The sequence below is a fragment of the Saccostrea echinata genome, unplaced genomic scaffold, assembly GCF_033153115.1.
Source record: "Saccostrea echinata isolate AGI-Se365-2 ecotype Australia unplaced genomic scaffold, CSIRO_AGI_Sech_v1 ptg000025l, whole genome shotgun sequence".
NCBI lineage: Eukaryota > Metazoa > Mollusca > Bivalvia > Ostreida > Ostreidae > Saccostrea > Saccostrea echinata.
This window is the reverse complement of record NW_026889774.1, coordinates 11,857,501-11,874,832: the sequence shown is the minus strand read 5'-3', so window position 1 is coordinate 11,874,832 and position 17,332 is coordinate 11,857,501. Positions and strand designations below refer to the sequence as shown.

The 17,332-nt window shown below is 32.0% G+C and overlaps 2 protein-coding genes across 2 annotated transcripts in view; both read right to left on the bottom strand.

The window, feature by feature from the left end:
• The window catches only part of LOC133192011 (outer dynein arm-docking complex subunit 2-like), a 225,845-nt gene that overhangs the window by 202,098 nt on the left and 6,415 nt on the right, over nucleotides 1-17,332 (bottom strand). The window lies entirely within an intron of this gene.
• Nucleotides 10,955-14,510, bottom strand: LOC133192014 (protein transport protein Sec61 subunit beta-like). Its single transcript, XM_061327842.1, has 4 exons — nucleotides 14,487-14,510; nucleotides 12,346-12,443; nucleotides 12,043-12,144; nucleotides 10,955-11,390 (listed from the first exon to the last, which is right to left on the bottom strand). The coding sequence occupies exons 1-4, from the start codon at nucleotides 14,487-14,489 to the stop codon at nucleotides 11,303-11,305; spliced, it is 291 nt and encodes a 96-aa protein (XP_061183826.1). The 5' UTR covers nucleotides 14,490-14,510; the 3' UTR covers nucleotides 10,955-11,302.

Genomic DNA, 17,332 nt, shown 5'->3' with positions numbered 1-17,332 from the left:
ATTGATGGACAAAAATGCTGGCTATTTTCTTTTGTTTAAACATTTTTTTATGTTTGAATTTGTATACAATTTTAATTGAAGGACAAAAATGCTGTGTTTTTGTTTGTTTGAACATTTTTCATGTTGTAGACGATTTAATTGAAAGACAAAAATCTTGTTTGTTTGGTTTTGTTTTTTTTTGATTGAACATTTTTTATTCAACATCTTTTTTTTTTTTTTTTATAAAATTTTGACAGAACATTTTTCACGACGTGTACAATTTTACTTAAATACATTAAGGTTGTAGTAGAAACTTGATCATTGCACCTCTAGGATACTTGCTACAAACAAACAAAAATGAATGCATAGATTGATATATTTTTGGACTTATTTCCTAAAATATTAAGAAACTGTCCCATTTTGACCCCCCGCCCCCTTCTTACTCTTTACATTTTTTATTCTCAGTTTTTGGAATTTCTAAAAAGATAAACTTGATTTGGCTAAAGCTGTTCCTTTCACTCATGTCAACAAAGATTTTGTATCTATTTTCATCATTTTTGGTTTAAAAAATTGTTTGTGGCAAGTGGTCATAAAAACAGGGATATACTATAAAAAAAATCATTGAACCATGTATTTGTATTTTGAGACACGGAGATTTAATAAAGTATTTCAAAGTTGTATTCCATTATATTTCTTTCCTACCTGTATATGAAAAAAAATGCCAAAATTTATCTTCCAAGAAGTATTGAACATTGCAGTGAATTTCAAAGACGATATAGATAATAAAACTTAGATAATTTTTGATTTTCCAATTTTTGGCCAAGAAGGCAATAGCATACAAGCTTATTACAATGATAAGATAGAAAGTTCTGAATGAAAGGATATAAACACACACACACACACACACACATATAAGACGTATATGATATAATCCATACAAGTAACTGTAGGTGCAGCAGTTGGGGTTATCAAATTTACATGTGATCATAAACCTGTATTGACAATATATACCAGTATACAAAATGTAATTTTTTTTTATGTTAACAGTACATACGACTAAGTACAATAAATACCCTACAGTCTGTATGTATAAGTATTATAAGCGTACCTGCTGCTACCAAGTTTGGCATTAAAATACATGTATGTGTAAAACTTTTAATCAACCGATGAAGTTCAGGAAAACAGTTTATTCACACTGATGAGCCAGCATTCTCGATTCATGTAGATGACCCTCGGGTCTAGGGTGGTGCTACAGTAGAAAGCAGGGCTACAATTACTGTAGTATTCATAAAGGTATGCATGTATAAGCGTAGAATCAGCTTTGTTCGAACCATGCACCCTGGAATTGGAATGGGCCATAACAGTGGGTTTCACATAGATCTCCAGAAAATAAATAATAAATTCTCTCTCTCTCTCTCTCTCTCTCTCTCTCTACATGTATATGTAATGTAAACAAGGGTAAAATCAGATTTGTTCATCTTGGCCGCGTGAAATGAGTATAATTTTACATGGGAATACTGAATTAAAGAAGAAAAAAAATCTTTGCAAATCTTTTAAGGAACAGCAATGACACAATTCTTAATACATCTACTAGCATTGATATACAAGCATCCTAATTAATACTTTCATGCACAGTAAAATTAATCACACGTAAGGAATGACGATGTAAACCTAAACCAAGAAAATGTGTCGATGATGAATTTCGAACCATTGTGGTTCATGCGTACTTTATTCAAAATTATTGCCATTTTATATTCTTATGATTTAAATTATAGTACAGCCGACTCGTATAGATAGCGTCTCTGTGTGGGTTTAGATTGCTTGCCTTCTTATTTTCATTTAAAAATTCTTAAGTTATTATTTTTCATTCCAACCTACACAATTTAACCATGAGAAGAAGGAACAACCATATGTACAACTGTTGCCATGAATTTCCACAATGACCTTTTTTTGTCCCACAATTTCATTTAAAATTAGTTATTTTTTTTATGTCACGAGTCCCGGTATCTTTACAGTTCTAAGATGTCCAAGATATTTTGTGTACAATACATTTCTTAACCAATTGTTTCAATTTCTTGATCAATTTTTGGTCCAGTGTAGAAATTCTCGTGCATGTGAAAATAACTTAAGTATGATTTCTACAACGTTGGATCTCAGCCAATCATTAAAGCAATCATCTTTTACATTTGCCACCAAAATTGCAACGAACAGGCCAGGGAATACAGTCATGCAATATATATAAGTAAATTAGCAGTTTGAGGCCTTTCTCTCTCTTAATTAATTTTCTTTGTTCTGTTTAAGTAGTCTTCTCATTTTTTTAAAGAAAACTGGTATTGGTGATAAAAGCAAATTGAAATGTCATGTCAGAGTGTATAGCATTCGTTGACAAAGGCGGATCCAGCGCCGGCGCGCCGGGCGCCCCCCCCCCCCCCGTTTGAAATTTTTGTATAAAATCAAGGAAAAACACCTCTTATTTGTTAGAATTCGTCAGCTTCAAGGGGGCTTCGCCCCCGGACCCCCATCAGGGGACCCACTGGGGCTTCAATACAGCCCCCAGACCCCCCTGCCTTCTACTCACCCCCCCCCCCACCCCCGTTGTGAAATTCCTGGATCCGGTTGAAGAGCTACATGTATTGTGCTACTAGATAGCAAACGGGGTTTGTCTGAAGACTGGACAGTTACAGTTGGGATTGGAGGAATATTTAAAATCAATTCAAAGTCTGGAGATGCCTCTAACGGAGAGAGTATATATTTGACACAACTAAAATAAAGATGCATAAAATACAGAAAGAATTTTGGATAATATTTGGAAATTGGACCGACATGTAATAAAAATAAAAGACAATATACATGTATAGCAAACTCCTACCTGAGAATGCATTTTTATTGTTTGAAATGTTTCATTGATGTATATTAACTGTAACAGTGAGAGGATGAAGGCACAAATTAAACTATATTATGAATTTTGGATTGACTATTTGCCGACCTTCCACCTGAAAAATATTTATAGGGATTTCTTTTCCAACGAAATTCTGGTATTCAAATTAAATCTGCAAATGTTGCAATTCAAATTCAAATTTTGGAGGAAATATTAATTGCAGCCGTGTGAAGTTGAGGGCCAACTTTCATTGATTAGTGTTGGATTAATTATTAGCCGAAGGTGGATTTCTTTTCCGTCGAAATACTGTTTATCAAATTTAAATCAAATCTGGAAACGTTCCATTTGTAATTCAAAGTTGGGGATACACGTACATTACCGGAAGTTACGTGATGTTGAGTGTTAGAAGTATTGGAATAACGTATAAATCATTCATGGATTTAAAGTGCAGGTGTACTGCGGAGATTGTGTTTTGGATTAATTAAGATCTACATTGGGTATTTGATATGTAAGGCCAGGTAAAATTAAACTTTAGATTCTCATCCCCGCCCGCCCCTCTCAAAGTGCCCCGCCCCGTTGTTTTTTATTTTGGTTTTTGGGTTTCAAAAGTATTTACATGTATTTTTTACTCAGCAAGAATCTGGGTCAAAATTTAAGAGTTATCTCCCGTCTGTATTAAAAGTCGCGTGGCGCTATTTATAGCACAAAAGTCATGGGAAGAATGGAGAAAAATTGGCAATAAAAGCAGTTTAAATATGTAGGGAAAAGATAATTTGTCAGGATAGAGAAGGCAAAAAAGCAAAAATAACATAAATACATTTAGATACCATCACTGGCATGAGCAAGTTTTTAAAGAGATTTTAACCAAGTAAAAACAGACGAAGAAAATGACATCTGGTCAAGGTATAACTTAATAATAATCGCCAGTTGTATGTGATTTTTTTTTTTTTTTTAAAAAGATCGTCGGCAGACGTTAGAGGATAATAATGCTAAGGAAATAGTAAATCTTAAAACTGTTGAGCATAGGCTTTTCAGTAGAACATTTTACAGTTTTAGACATCCTGTTTTGTATTCTCTATTGAGAAGTTGATGGCTCGTTTAATACTCCCCCTCAACTTCTCTACGAAAGGCCTAATAAAAGCAGTTCAGGAATTGACTAAATGAAGAACCAAAACCGGGTCCCACTTCGATCGGTGTTTTAGGATTGATGCATTATCATAGACATATTTTGGATGCACATATGTTGTTTTGCAATGGAAATGAGATTGAAAATACCGATTCTGCTGACTTAAAAACATTCATCACGGTAGAACACTTACTTGCGATATCTGTGTCACCGGATTCGTTTATTCATTCAAAACTGCGTTTGAACCCGGTTGACCTCTAAAAAAGTCTAAAACTATTTCTCCGGATAACTATTCAACACTGAAACATTTAATCCAATTTATCCGGATAAAAAGTTTTAGACTTTCTTAGAGGTCAACAGGGTACAAACGCAGTTTTGAATGAATAAACGAATCCGGTGACACAGATATCGCAAGTAAGTGTTCTACCGTGATGAATGTTTTTTAAGTCAGCAGAATCGGTATTTTCAATCTCATTTCCATTGCAAAACAACATCTGTGCATCCAAAATATGTTTATGATAATGCATCAATCCTAAAACACCGATCGAAGTGGGACCCGGTTTTGGTTCTTCATTTAGTCAATTTCTGAACTGCTTTTATTAGGCCTTTCGTAGAGAAGTTGAGGGGGAGTATTAAACGAGCCATCAACTTCTCAATAGAGAATACCTGTTTTGCAAAAATGACATATTTTAATGTTGAACGTGTCAAGTCTCAAGAACGAAAGTATGAGGACAGTGGAAATCTGTGATATTTCACACAAAACGAAAGGAGTTGTTGATAAAACTAAAAGGTATTTAGAGAAAGGCTGATGAGAAGTCGTTACTACTACATACAGCATATGCAATTTATTTGGATCCGCACCCTATTTTGTATGGCGTGTGCTGCATCTGTGTACTTGAAAATTCATTAATAAAAACTATAAATATTAATATTCTATAACAAGAATCTTCGATAGATATTTAAAAGAATAAACAATAAAATATATTCATATTGGCATTAACATAATGTGAAAATTTTGTGTAAGAAGGGCGTTATGTAGATATTTTCAATAATAAAAAATAAAATCCGCCCACCCGCCCCAATTTTTTAGCAAATTAGGATGAGAATCTAAATTTTAAATTTATGTGGCCTAAATTTAATGTCGTCTTTGTTGTTTTTTATTTCTCATTAGTACTTTCCAACCTATACTAAATACCACCCTTTCTGCATGTTATGATTGTCCACTCTTATTGTTTAAAAAAAAAGAGCAAAACAAAACTGCTTATGTTCATTCAAAAAAAAAAAAGATTCTGCTTTTCAAAAAGTATTGACACTTACATGTACTTGTAACTTAATGTAATGGATTGTTTTATGAGTCAGCTAAAAGTGGATTGTTTACGTCACAATATTAAGGCTCACCACCCCCCTGTTCACTCATTTAAGATTTTGCTTTGTAATATTTGCAACACAGGGGAGATTGAAGATGAATTTCATTTTCTATTCAGCTGCCATAAATACAATAATCATAGGTTAACTTTTGAAAGTAACTTGATGAATTTTTTTCAAGGAAAAATATCAAATATGTCTTATACTCAAAAAGTTAAGCTTTGCTTTAATAGCCATTGTCCAGAAATACTGAAAATAACACACTCACTTATTAAAAAATGTCTTGCATCTAGAAATGATTGCATTACATAATTATTATACAAATGATGTGTGATTTATAATTATGTGTAGCCTCACATTCTATACTAAAATATTGTGTATTTATGTATGAACAATCGATGATTCTTATAATGTGTTGTGCCTTTGCCAATTTTTGTAATTGTGTTTGTGCCAATAAATATTTGTATTTGTATTTGTATTTAATGCTAAATTAAATGATTTTACAATATGGCATCAAATTTACGATGAAAACTCACACGACACCATTCTTTGCGAGGCAAAATCTGACAAAAATGGTCTTTTAATTAACTGAAAAAGATTTATAAATAAGTCATCTTTTTCTCTCATCAGGGGATCAATGAACTTTTTTAGCAACACAAAATTTTCCAGAATCATTTTCATAGTTTTGACTTTCACATTACGACTGACCTCTCTAGATGTGTTTACTTTTAGTGTTAACAGTTAACAGTTCAAAAACGCCTAACTTTTAGTATTGACGGTTAACAGTTCAAAAACAAAAAACTTATTACCTGTCCAAATCATGGAATTTACCAGTGCTCGACCTCACAACAACAAAAACTGAGGAAGGTCGGGAGCAGCATCTAAAGGAAAAATTACTATATCGAAATACTATACTCAAAAGAGAGAGAGAGAAAGAAAAAAAACCTTACTACCTGTCCAAATCATGGAATTTACCAGTGTTCGACCTCACAACAACAAAAAGTATGTGTGTGGGGGGGGGGGCATCTAAAGGAAAATTTACTATAGCAAAATACTATACTCAGAAAAAAAAGGGGGACCGTGCCCCCTGTAACCCCCCCACTCCCGCCCCGGCGTTCTACGGGCCTGTAACAGGGCTGCAGCATCCCACGTTGCGACAGAAATATTTCATTGAATTTTTTTATCTAATTCAAAAAATTACATATAAATTGAAACTCTACAAGGTGAAATGTATTAATTGTTTTAATGTTAAGGCAAGGTGAGTGATTCTATTAAAAGCATACTTAAAATACACACACTAAAGGGTAGGGCAAAGAAATTAATGGTCAAGAAAAACATGGTCAAAGTACTGAAAAGATAAGTTTGTCTACAATCAGAATAAAAACTAACAATCTTTTTCTCTTTTATCCAGAAAAACAAAATCTCCTAGTCGACAGATTTTGTTGCTCCTAAATGTTGCTTTGTCACGTTTATTTTAAAGATGGGTTTTACCACTAACGGTCAAAACGGAGAAACAAACTTCAATTTAACATAGGATGAAAAAATGATAATTATATTTGTTTGCGGTGATTTTTATGTATCATCATGGAAAGTTGGAAACACAGGGAGAAATTCACACAATTAAATTTGGTAGAATTGGTAGTTTTTGTTTGTTCGTTTGTTTTTTTTTTGTTTTTGTTTTTTTTTAATGTTTTTTTTTTGTTTTGTTTGTTTGTTTGTTTGTGTGTTTTTTTTGTTTTGTTTTGTTTTGTTTGTTTGTTTTTTGAATAGAAAAAAGTTTATCCCAAAAACTTGAATTGCACTGAAATAATATGTACTATTAGTATTACTAAGTCGAGTAGCGATGTGTGAGCTTTTTGAATTTCAGTACAATTCTATAAATATAATATTTCGTCCAATAACTGGTGCTGAGGAACGTGAAGCGGTTAAAAATTGCACTACAGCGCCTACCTTTCCATGGCTTAATTATTCTTCACCTTCAATCCTGAATTTTTTTTGTGTACAACTACACAAATTCAAAAAATACTTAAATAAAAGAAAAGATATTTTTGATAAGTGAACATTTTATTACTTTGTTTTGATGTCTCTCATTCTATGGGTAAAACCCATAGCAAAACGGCGTGGGATTTTAATACTTAAGAGAATCTTGTGATCTTTAAACTTGAGCAGCCAAAATAGATAGCTGATCTAATTTTCTCATTTTAAGTCAACGGCAACGGGGACATAAATTTGAATAAATGTAATGATGTATAGTTTTATTTTTTCAGGCCGCCGAAATAAGGTGACTAGGCGTTAATCAATCACAGCAAACAAGATGAATAAAATTAAATCCTTCACCCTTCTTGTAAAATTTAACTTTTTCTTTTTCACTTAATGCCTAATTTCTTTTTATTTTGGACAGAGTTCTTGATTTTAAACAAAATGTCTGGGGGATAAACAGAGTTGATGCGTTTAGAGCTGGTTTTTGTTATTTTTTTTTTTTTAGATTGGAAAGCTTCTTTAATAATTTTCATGCAACATTACAATTTTTTAAATAATAATTGACAATACACGAATTCCTCGATCAAGAAAAATCTCGTTTTCAAAAGATAGGTAGACTATAGAAAGCAAGGAAAGTCCGCGCATTGATGTTATATGTAAACTCGGCATGTGTTTCTGTAAGTTCATGTAATAAAAATGATATAAAATTTCTGCGTGCATATATTTGGTGCAGACAGATAGATGGACAGTGAACCTATAGTCTTTAAGGGGGCAAAAAATTAACAAGCGAAAAAATAATATACATACAAAAATATGTATCGAGGAAAAAGGAACCCCTACCCCTCTTTTTTTTAAGTGCCTGTTGGGACCGAATTGTTCACTATTTTTTTTTAATACAAATTGTCTTGTACTCAATTTTTCTTCATTGCAAAGAATATACCTGCCTTTTAAATTTTATTATTTTCAATGTTTATTATTTTCAATTTTCAAAATGATTATAAAACTTGATATTGCCAAAATGGTGGTATTTATGTTCAAGAGTGTTGTGCAAAATTTTAAATATAAAAAAATGGCATGTAGACCAATTAGATTTTAAGAAATTTCTAAAATAATGTAGTTTGTTATTTTTCTATTTATTTTTTATTGATTGATTGGTAAAACGTGAACAGATTTAATATCAAAAATATTAATATCTAAAATAATCTATTTCGTTATTTTTCTATCTATTTTTAATTAATTAATTTATTTATTTATTTATTTATTTATTTATTTTTTGGTACGACGTGAACAGATTTAATATCAATTTACTAGTGGTTTACAATTAAAATCTTAACAAACTTCTTAGCAAGTGAATTTATTTAATTTCTCATAAGCAATAACCAGATATGGTGGGTTTCGGTGCCTAATTTAATAATTATAAAAAAAATATGAGATCATATATGAGATATACTTCTTTGTGATAAAATTTGGCTGTTGAACTTTGAGAGGTATGACACATTGTATGAAAATAAGCATGCAAAGGTATGTCTGATATGGGCTTTCTAGTTATAGTTTACGAATTGTTTTAGACGTTCAAATAAAAAAAAAATGCTTGATTGACAGACATTTTTGAAAGCCGGAACCTACCTTAAACCAATATAACGTTATGAACCAGTATAATTCGTGTAGAAGGTACATGTATGTGTCAGATTTATCTGTATTTAACTTATGCATTACACTCCCCAGAAAGGAAAAAGAAGTGAATAAAATGGAGTTCTTCTCACCAATCTCAACCCCATTCTCGTCAGAGAAAGATGCGCTCATTAAACTTACGGTAGTCTGATCCTCATGTTCTGAAAATCAGGAGTTTGGTAATTGAAAATGCTCACAGAAATATCTCTGAATTCTTAAAGTAATGTGTATTTATACCCATGGTATTTCTTCCAAGTTCACCATTGTTGTTAATCATATTATATAGTGAAAATTATCAAATCTCAAAAATATTATCAGGAAACGCGAATAAAAGCACCCGATATGCATTTTATGCCCCGCCATGAATATGGCCAGGGCATATTGTGTTTGTCCTGTCCGTCTTCCGTCCTTCTGTCTTTCCGTCCTTCCGTCACACTTTGCGTTTACCTCTGTTCAAAGCTCAGTTTCAAAGAAACTATCCAAGATATTTTTATCAAACTTCATATGCTGATAGATATTGATGAGAGCTATGCAACTGCATCAACATTTTTTGACCTTGACCTTTCCTTTGACCTTGACCTCACTTTTCTTAAATTAGTGTTTAGCTCAGTTTTAAAGATATCAGTCAAGATAGTGTAATCAAACTTCATGTGTTGATACATACTGATGAGAGCTATTCAACTGCATCAATATTTTTACCTTGATTTTTCCTTTGACCTTGAACTCACTTTTCTTAAATATGTTTTTAGCTCAGTTTTAAAGAAACCATTCATAATATTTTTATCAAACTTCATATGCTAATACATACTGATGTAACCTTTTCAACTGCATCAACAATTTTTGACCTTGACCTTTCCTTTGACCTTGACCTCACTTTTCTCAATTTATGTTAAAATGTTGCATTACTAATATACCCTCGGCGGGGCATACTTGTCCTATGGACTAATTAAAAATTGATTAACAAATATATTTTAGGATGAAAAATTATAGGTTTCCATGCATTTGGAGAAAATTGCATTTTTTTAACAATTATACGATACTTTAGTTCTTCTCTTTACTTCAATTGTTATATAATGCATAGTTTTAAAAGTTGTGAGACATCAAAGATAGTACATGTATATATATATTTTTTCTTTCATGGGATACGAATGTCAACTTTTTACAACACCGTTTCTATACGAGTTCAAAGAGCCTTGAGTCATATTGAAATGCATGAAATCAAAATTGTTGCACGAACAGGTTTCAATTTCAAGCTTAATTTTGAGACTTTTTAAATTAAATAATAACTTAAGAGTTATCCTTCCTGGCTGAGTTGGGATGTCCTTAAACCCTACTTGAGAACCCTCTTTTCACTGCACACTAAAAATTCCAATTGTCTGGTATTTTTATGAAGTAAGAGTGATAAAATAAATGAACTGAAATCTACAGTGTACAGTAACAGGAAGGGAGAAAATATATGGCCTGATTGGGAATTGAACCCGGGACCCTGCATCACTACTCAGGTGCTCTACCTACTGTCACGGCCCAAACAATTACAAATGTATTACTTAATTTGTAATGAATTCAAGCATTCTAAACATTTTAGTGGATTAATACAAATTTATTGAACACTTTTTGTTCATCCCCCTCCTCATTTAAGTATTAACGCGACAGTGATTTTTGTTCATTATTTTTCCTGGAGGTAAAGGCTTCTTTTTGCCTTTGAGTTGCAAACTTTGGATTCAAAGTCACTGAAAACAAACTGAGGACATAACCACAAGGGCTAAATGTATAGGGATATATCAAATGTTAAGTACGAGTACCCAATGTGAAACACCACTGTGGTAACATATGAATGATATTGAGTCTAGATACATCGATTGTATATTATTTAAGTATCTACATGCAAAAGTAGAACACCATCTATATTATCTTAAACTAATGTTTTTGTACACCAATAAATAAAATATCTGAAATATTGTATGTCTCTGTTTTTATTTTGTTACCATCATAAACATAAGAAAAACATCAATATCAATAAAATCTTTATTTTTTTCTTTCTCATTTCTCTCACATACTCACTTTCCACCTTGTCCTTGCACATAATGACTCAAAAATAACTTACAACAAAGTTATCAATATGATATATAAAATGCTGCATTCCAAAACATGTGAAAAAAAAATTATTCTTATACTTTAGAAAAACATAAAATAAAGTTATGCATGAAATCTTTCTTTAATGTCAATGTTTTGTTTTTTTTTTCTGACACAACTCCCTGGAAATGTATTCATTTGTATAAGTCACAGATTTTAACAATGTCTTCTCATGATCTTGTGTATTTTCCCCATATGTGTAACATGAACACGGAAGCAATGAATATTAAACTCATAACAAGTACTGGCACTGGTCCTCTGCAATACAAAAAAAAAAGAGCAAAAAGTTACTATTGAGTCTCTTTCTATATTGCAATTTCTCTCAACATTGTTACCAAGTTAACAGAAGAATCAAAAAGGCTTCAGTTACATATGTATAGCTGACAAAAGCTCTGAATGCTAGTGTAACAAATGTAATACATTCTTGTCTTCTTGAATGACAAGTTTACTACTGACTGCTAAGATTCAGTAAAATCATAATCAAACTGTCATCTTTTATAACATGCCCAGTAATAACTTGATTTGCAACTATGAGAAAGATCTTTTTTGCATAAATCTAATTTTCTTCTGAGTTAAGGAGTTGTCTCCCATAGACCACTTCTATAACTTTATTGTTTCTTTACCATAAATATCAAGAAATATTACAGGAATTTTAAATGAAATTATACTGAGGTCAAATATGTCGGTACCCAAAGAAAGGTCCTGTCACAAAGAATACATGGCATAAAGATATGGTTCAAGATCATTTGGAGAACTTTCATGTGCAAAAATTTCAAACAACAAGGAATAAAAAGTTTACACGATGGAGAGTCTAGTTTTAGAAATGAGAGTCACTTAAGGCTAAAAAAGTAAACAATATGCAAGAGAAGTTTTGGGATGTAAGAGCTACATGATGACTTTAAATTCTTACACTTTGATTCCTGGGGAGTCTTCCGTGTAAAACCTCCACATTCCAGCTCCACTTCCTCCACCTGCTACCGCTTTTTTGGCACCACCAGAGGAAGGTGCTTTCCTATATCATATAATAATTGAATTGATAGATGCAAAACATGGAGTTAATATGATTAAGTAAATACATGTATGATATCAATAAAAATGTTTTGATGACAAACTAAAATTCAGTTGTTGTTTTTTTTTTTCACTTTTGCTTATGAGGCTTCAGAAATTGTATAGCATACATTTTCAAAATGCATTTTAAAATATTAAATCTCACCTCTGCCTGACTGTGGAACCTCCCCCTGATCTTGGACTGACTGACTTAGATGAGGGGCTTCGCCCTGCTCCTACTGAGGTGGAACTTGCTGGTGCTGGCTGAAAATGGAAGAAGATTTGATGTACTGAGAATACAATACTAAAGTCTTATGTTATTGCAATGTTAAAACAAATATCATGCTATACTTGAAATTTTCCGTAAAATCTGTACATTTATAATTATTTACTCATTTTAGTGAAGGTGGTGTTGTAAAATAATCTAGATATTTTCATTTAGTCAACTGCAATATTTGTTTTGTTTGTTTGTTTGTTTTTCAAAATGATTAACATTAATTACATGTAAATAGTTCAAACATTTTATGACAGGTGAATTTGTTGTGTGCCATGATTCCAAGTATTGTCCAAAGGCATCTGTTTAACATGTTTATCAACTTCCTTCTTCATAAACATGTACATGCAAAAACATTAATACTAAATGCCAAAATTGCCCCATGGGCTCTCTTTACCCAATTATTCTCTAATCTTTGAAGTAGAAATTTAAATTATTCCTTAAATAATACACTAAAAAATGTACTTGATAGCTACCCAAGATATACCATATAACCTGGGTTGGGACAGTTTATAGTGATTGATAAAAAAGCATAAGCTGAACTGCAAATCAGTTTATAAAAAAGCACAAGCTGTACCAATCCAGGTTTTAGAAGTATAATTTGGGTACTTATTAAATGTATTCCTAACCTAGCTTAATTTTCTTACATTAATTGTAAAATATAAGATAATTTCCATTCAAAAAAATGCTCTAATTTGTATAAAATTTAAGTGTAATGTCAAGTGGATTGATACATTTTTGAGTCATACTGTGACATAGGCAAGAGAGGTTATATGATATAAACTAATTTTTTATTCAATTAAATGGCATATTACAACTAGAATTAAAATTTCTGCATAAAATTGTCTTACTATGTATAGAAAATACTCGAGAGATGGTACATTGTTTAACAAGCTCTCTTTCAAATTTTCAAGATATTTTTTAAAATACTTTTCATAAAATCAGAATGTCCAATCATCCTTTTTCTTCAATTTGCTAAAACTCTTTTCTGATTTCACTCAATATTTTAAAAAATAACATAAGAATAAAAATTAGAGTTGAAATGATAAAGCGATATAACGATCATATTGAACATGTGTCTCAATGATACATGTATCGTATCGTCAATCAGGTATCATGATATCAGAAGTGGTTTTTACTTTACAACAAAATTTTTAAAAATCAAAACAAATGGCATCTGAAATGAGCATAGTGGAAGGCAATTAAGCCTTGGTATAGCAAGTGATCAAGTAATCAAAGTGTTCTTTTCCAAAATATACAATAAATTGCTATTATGCACATGATGTTACACTGTTATACATATATTATATCATTATAAAGAACAGAAGAAACAATTTTCTGCTTTACATTATATATTCAATTGTAATTTGTATTGTGATACACAGTTGTATAGTGTCGTAGTATCATGATACGGAATGTATTGTGACAATACCCGCAATATTCATGCCTAATAAAAATCTACTCAAAGTATTCATCTCAAAGTCTTTTGAAATGGGAGAATGTAGTGCAATGCTGAAATAATGTTAATCATGTTTACAGTCTATTTCATTAATTCATGGAGGAGGTATTTAACATTATATATATTTAATCTTAAAAACAAATTGAAACATATTTTCAATTAATTGAATTATTTGTTTATGCTTGTAAAAAACGTTTACGTGCCCACAATACATAATATGTACATTCTATTTTAACAGCTGTCAATGTTTTGAAAACCATATCGTTTGATTTACCATACAGGTTATTTATTCAGTTACTTATTTATTGTTGAGATTATTCGTCGACTAGTTCTATTACAATAAATTAAATGGACTGATATTTCTAGACAATATTAAATAAATTCTTATATCATGACAATTTGATGGACAGTGCAGTAACACCGGCTATCAAAATATTAGGTTTTTAGAAAATTCTGTTGATCTACCGTAAAAAGAGTTTCTTAAACTTACAACTTGTAAATAAAACTTGTAAAATAAGCGACAAATGTTCTAACATATCGTTTAATTTACGATAAATTGTCTAAATGCACTTACCATGTTGAAATTCTATGATGATGTGGAAAAGAGGAAGTAAAGAAACGCCACCTGGTGAAAACTTCAAAAAAGTAATAATCGAGTGTAATTGAATGGATCTCATGATTCCGGATTTCTCCTTGTTGATCATAGTGAGGGGTTTCGGGCATTGTCATGATTTTGAATTTCATATTCTTTAGTTTTTGCTAGATCGTTAGACAGATATATTACAAGGTCTAAATACATACATATTGCATACATGTATAATATTACTTTCGCCGGACGAGTTTGATTATCCGCATACATCCTTGCACTCCTTATAATTCAATAGTTTAGAAACGTTGGAAAATGGAAGTTTGTGGTGTATTAATGACGAAATATTAATGTATCACCAAGATGTAAGAAAGTGTAACGATCCGGCAAATCAGAGGACATTTATGCAAAGACAAAATTTACTTGTATGAAATCAAAACACAAAAGAGTTAACATTTCTGCGATCAACAACTGATCTGTGGGAAACTGATATCCTTCGCGTAAAATGGTAAATGTCCGCTTTTCTTCTGCTTTCAAGCAGTTGTCCAATTTACTGTCTTTTTCGAAAGGTTCTCATAATCACATTTAATTGTAGATTGTTATATATACACATACATAAATATAAAATAGGTACTACTGATTTAGACTGGAGATTACCCCTCCCTAATTCCAGTTTCTAACACACACACACCCTTCCACACACACACACACACCCTTCCACACACACACACACCCACACACACACAAGACTATATAAGATAAAAATAATACGGTTAACCATGCAGTTACGCATTTTAGTAACTGCAGATCGCCGGACATTCCACGATTCATCTTTTTTTTTCCATCTCTGTATTTTGAACATTACAATGTTATTAAGGCTGTACATTGTGTAATTAAACTGACCTGGTGTTCTCTAAATCTGGCGATAAATTGACAAAAAGCAAACAGACCCCTTCTCTTATTACAGCCGACCCAGTGAACATATGCATAAACACGTTTAATAGCAAATTTACGGTTGTCCACGGTATTAAAGAACCATCAAGTACCCAAGAATTCACTTGTAAGCTGAATTACACTGTTAAAAGACCGGTTTGTGGACAGAAGATGTCTTCCCTTCATTGCTTTGTGTTGCTTTTCGGGATTTTTGCTCCAATATATTCTGCCTCGGACTGGAGTTTTTATACATATCTTGGTGAATCTTTGGATCTTACTTGCGATGATTTTGAAACAAACATTACGACATCAGAGTCGGGACAATGGATTTTACCTTCTGGTAAAATTCTGAAAGCAGACGACATTGGTTACGAGATCATTAAGAAAAACAACATCCATGGATACACCCTGAAGATAACGAAAATTACAAAAGAAATGGGTGGAGTTTATATTTGCAAAATTCTAGATGCAAATCGTAATGTACGAACACAAGTTGTCCGGGGGTTGAATATCTCGGGTCCAAAATATCGTACTTGGACGGACAAATACACTGAAAATTTTGTACGAGCCGTTGTTACAGCTTCTTGTCTCCTAGTTCCAATGTTGACGTTTTGTTTTGTACAGAAATTTCGTTACAGAACGAGTAAAGAAACCCTAGAGAGCAACGGAGCTCATTTACCAGCCTATACGAACAAAGCGTTTGATGACAATATTGTAAAGCACGAGAGCTTAGACACTAAAATGTGACAATAATATTGTGTATAGTACTAGATTTATGTACATGATAATCATGATAAATTTTGTGTATATACGTGTGTAGGTACTTTACATTACTGCCATTATTAAAATTAAATTTTTGGAGAATTCCATTGCATCATTTTTTTTTTAAATAAAAAAAATCTCTTGAAACTACAATATGGTTTTTCATTGTACGTTTGTGTTGGGAGGGGGTTGTTTGTTTGTTTTTTGTTTTGTTTGTTTGTTTGGGTTTTTTGTTTTTGTTTGTTTGGTTTTTTTGGTGCAGTCCTTCAACTTTAGAGGTCTCCCACCTCACACTTTTAATGGTTCAAAGAAGAAAAAATGTATGAATTTAATTTCCCCTCAATATAGTTAATTAGATATAATTAATAATTAAGAACTTGTACATGTTGCCACCTTTTTACGGTGTCAGATCAACATAGATAAGAGTGTATCACTGTATGTAAAAATAGAAAAATCACATTTTTAGTAAACAATATCACTTAAACTGCGTAAAAAACTGGCATGATTTTAATAGTAAAAGTTTCGATTGATTGCTACTTTTTAAATATGAATAAATTGTGGATATCAAGGAAACATTATGTAATAAAGATATATATAAATACACGATTGAAGAAACATAATCTTAAGTTATAGCCCTAATATTTTGCTCCATTTTTTTAATATGAATAATTCACGACTGTAAGAAAATATTAATTTTCTAAATTGTTTTAACTAGGGGGTGTTTGATGTGGAAGCAAAGAAAGACTGGGGATTGGGGGCCGCCTTAAGGACCCCAATAGGACCAGGGCGAAGCTCTGATGGGGGTCCATGGGCGAAACCTCCCAAGGCTGATGAATTTTCAGCATTTCTGACACCTAACTTTGAGAGTCCAAAAAAGGAGATTTAAAAGGAATCGGTATGAATTTCAACATGTAAAACGCTGATTACATATAGCGAAATCCTACATTTTCCACTGGCAAAGCTTTCTAGAAGCTGGTGAATTTTAATCTTTTCTGTAATGAAGCTAAATGATAGTGTCCAGAAATAGAGATTTACAACGAATTAGTGTGGATTTCAACGTTTGAAATGCTGACTTTATCATGAAAATTTATAATTCGCCCCCCCCCCCCTTCCTCCAGAAGCTGATGAATTTTCAGTTT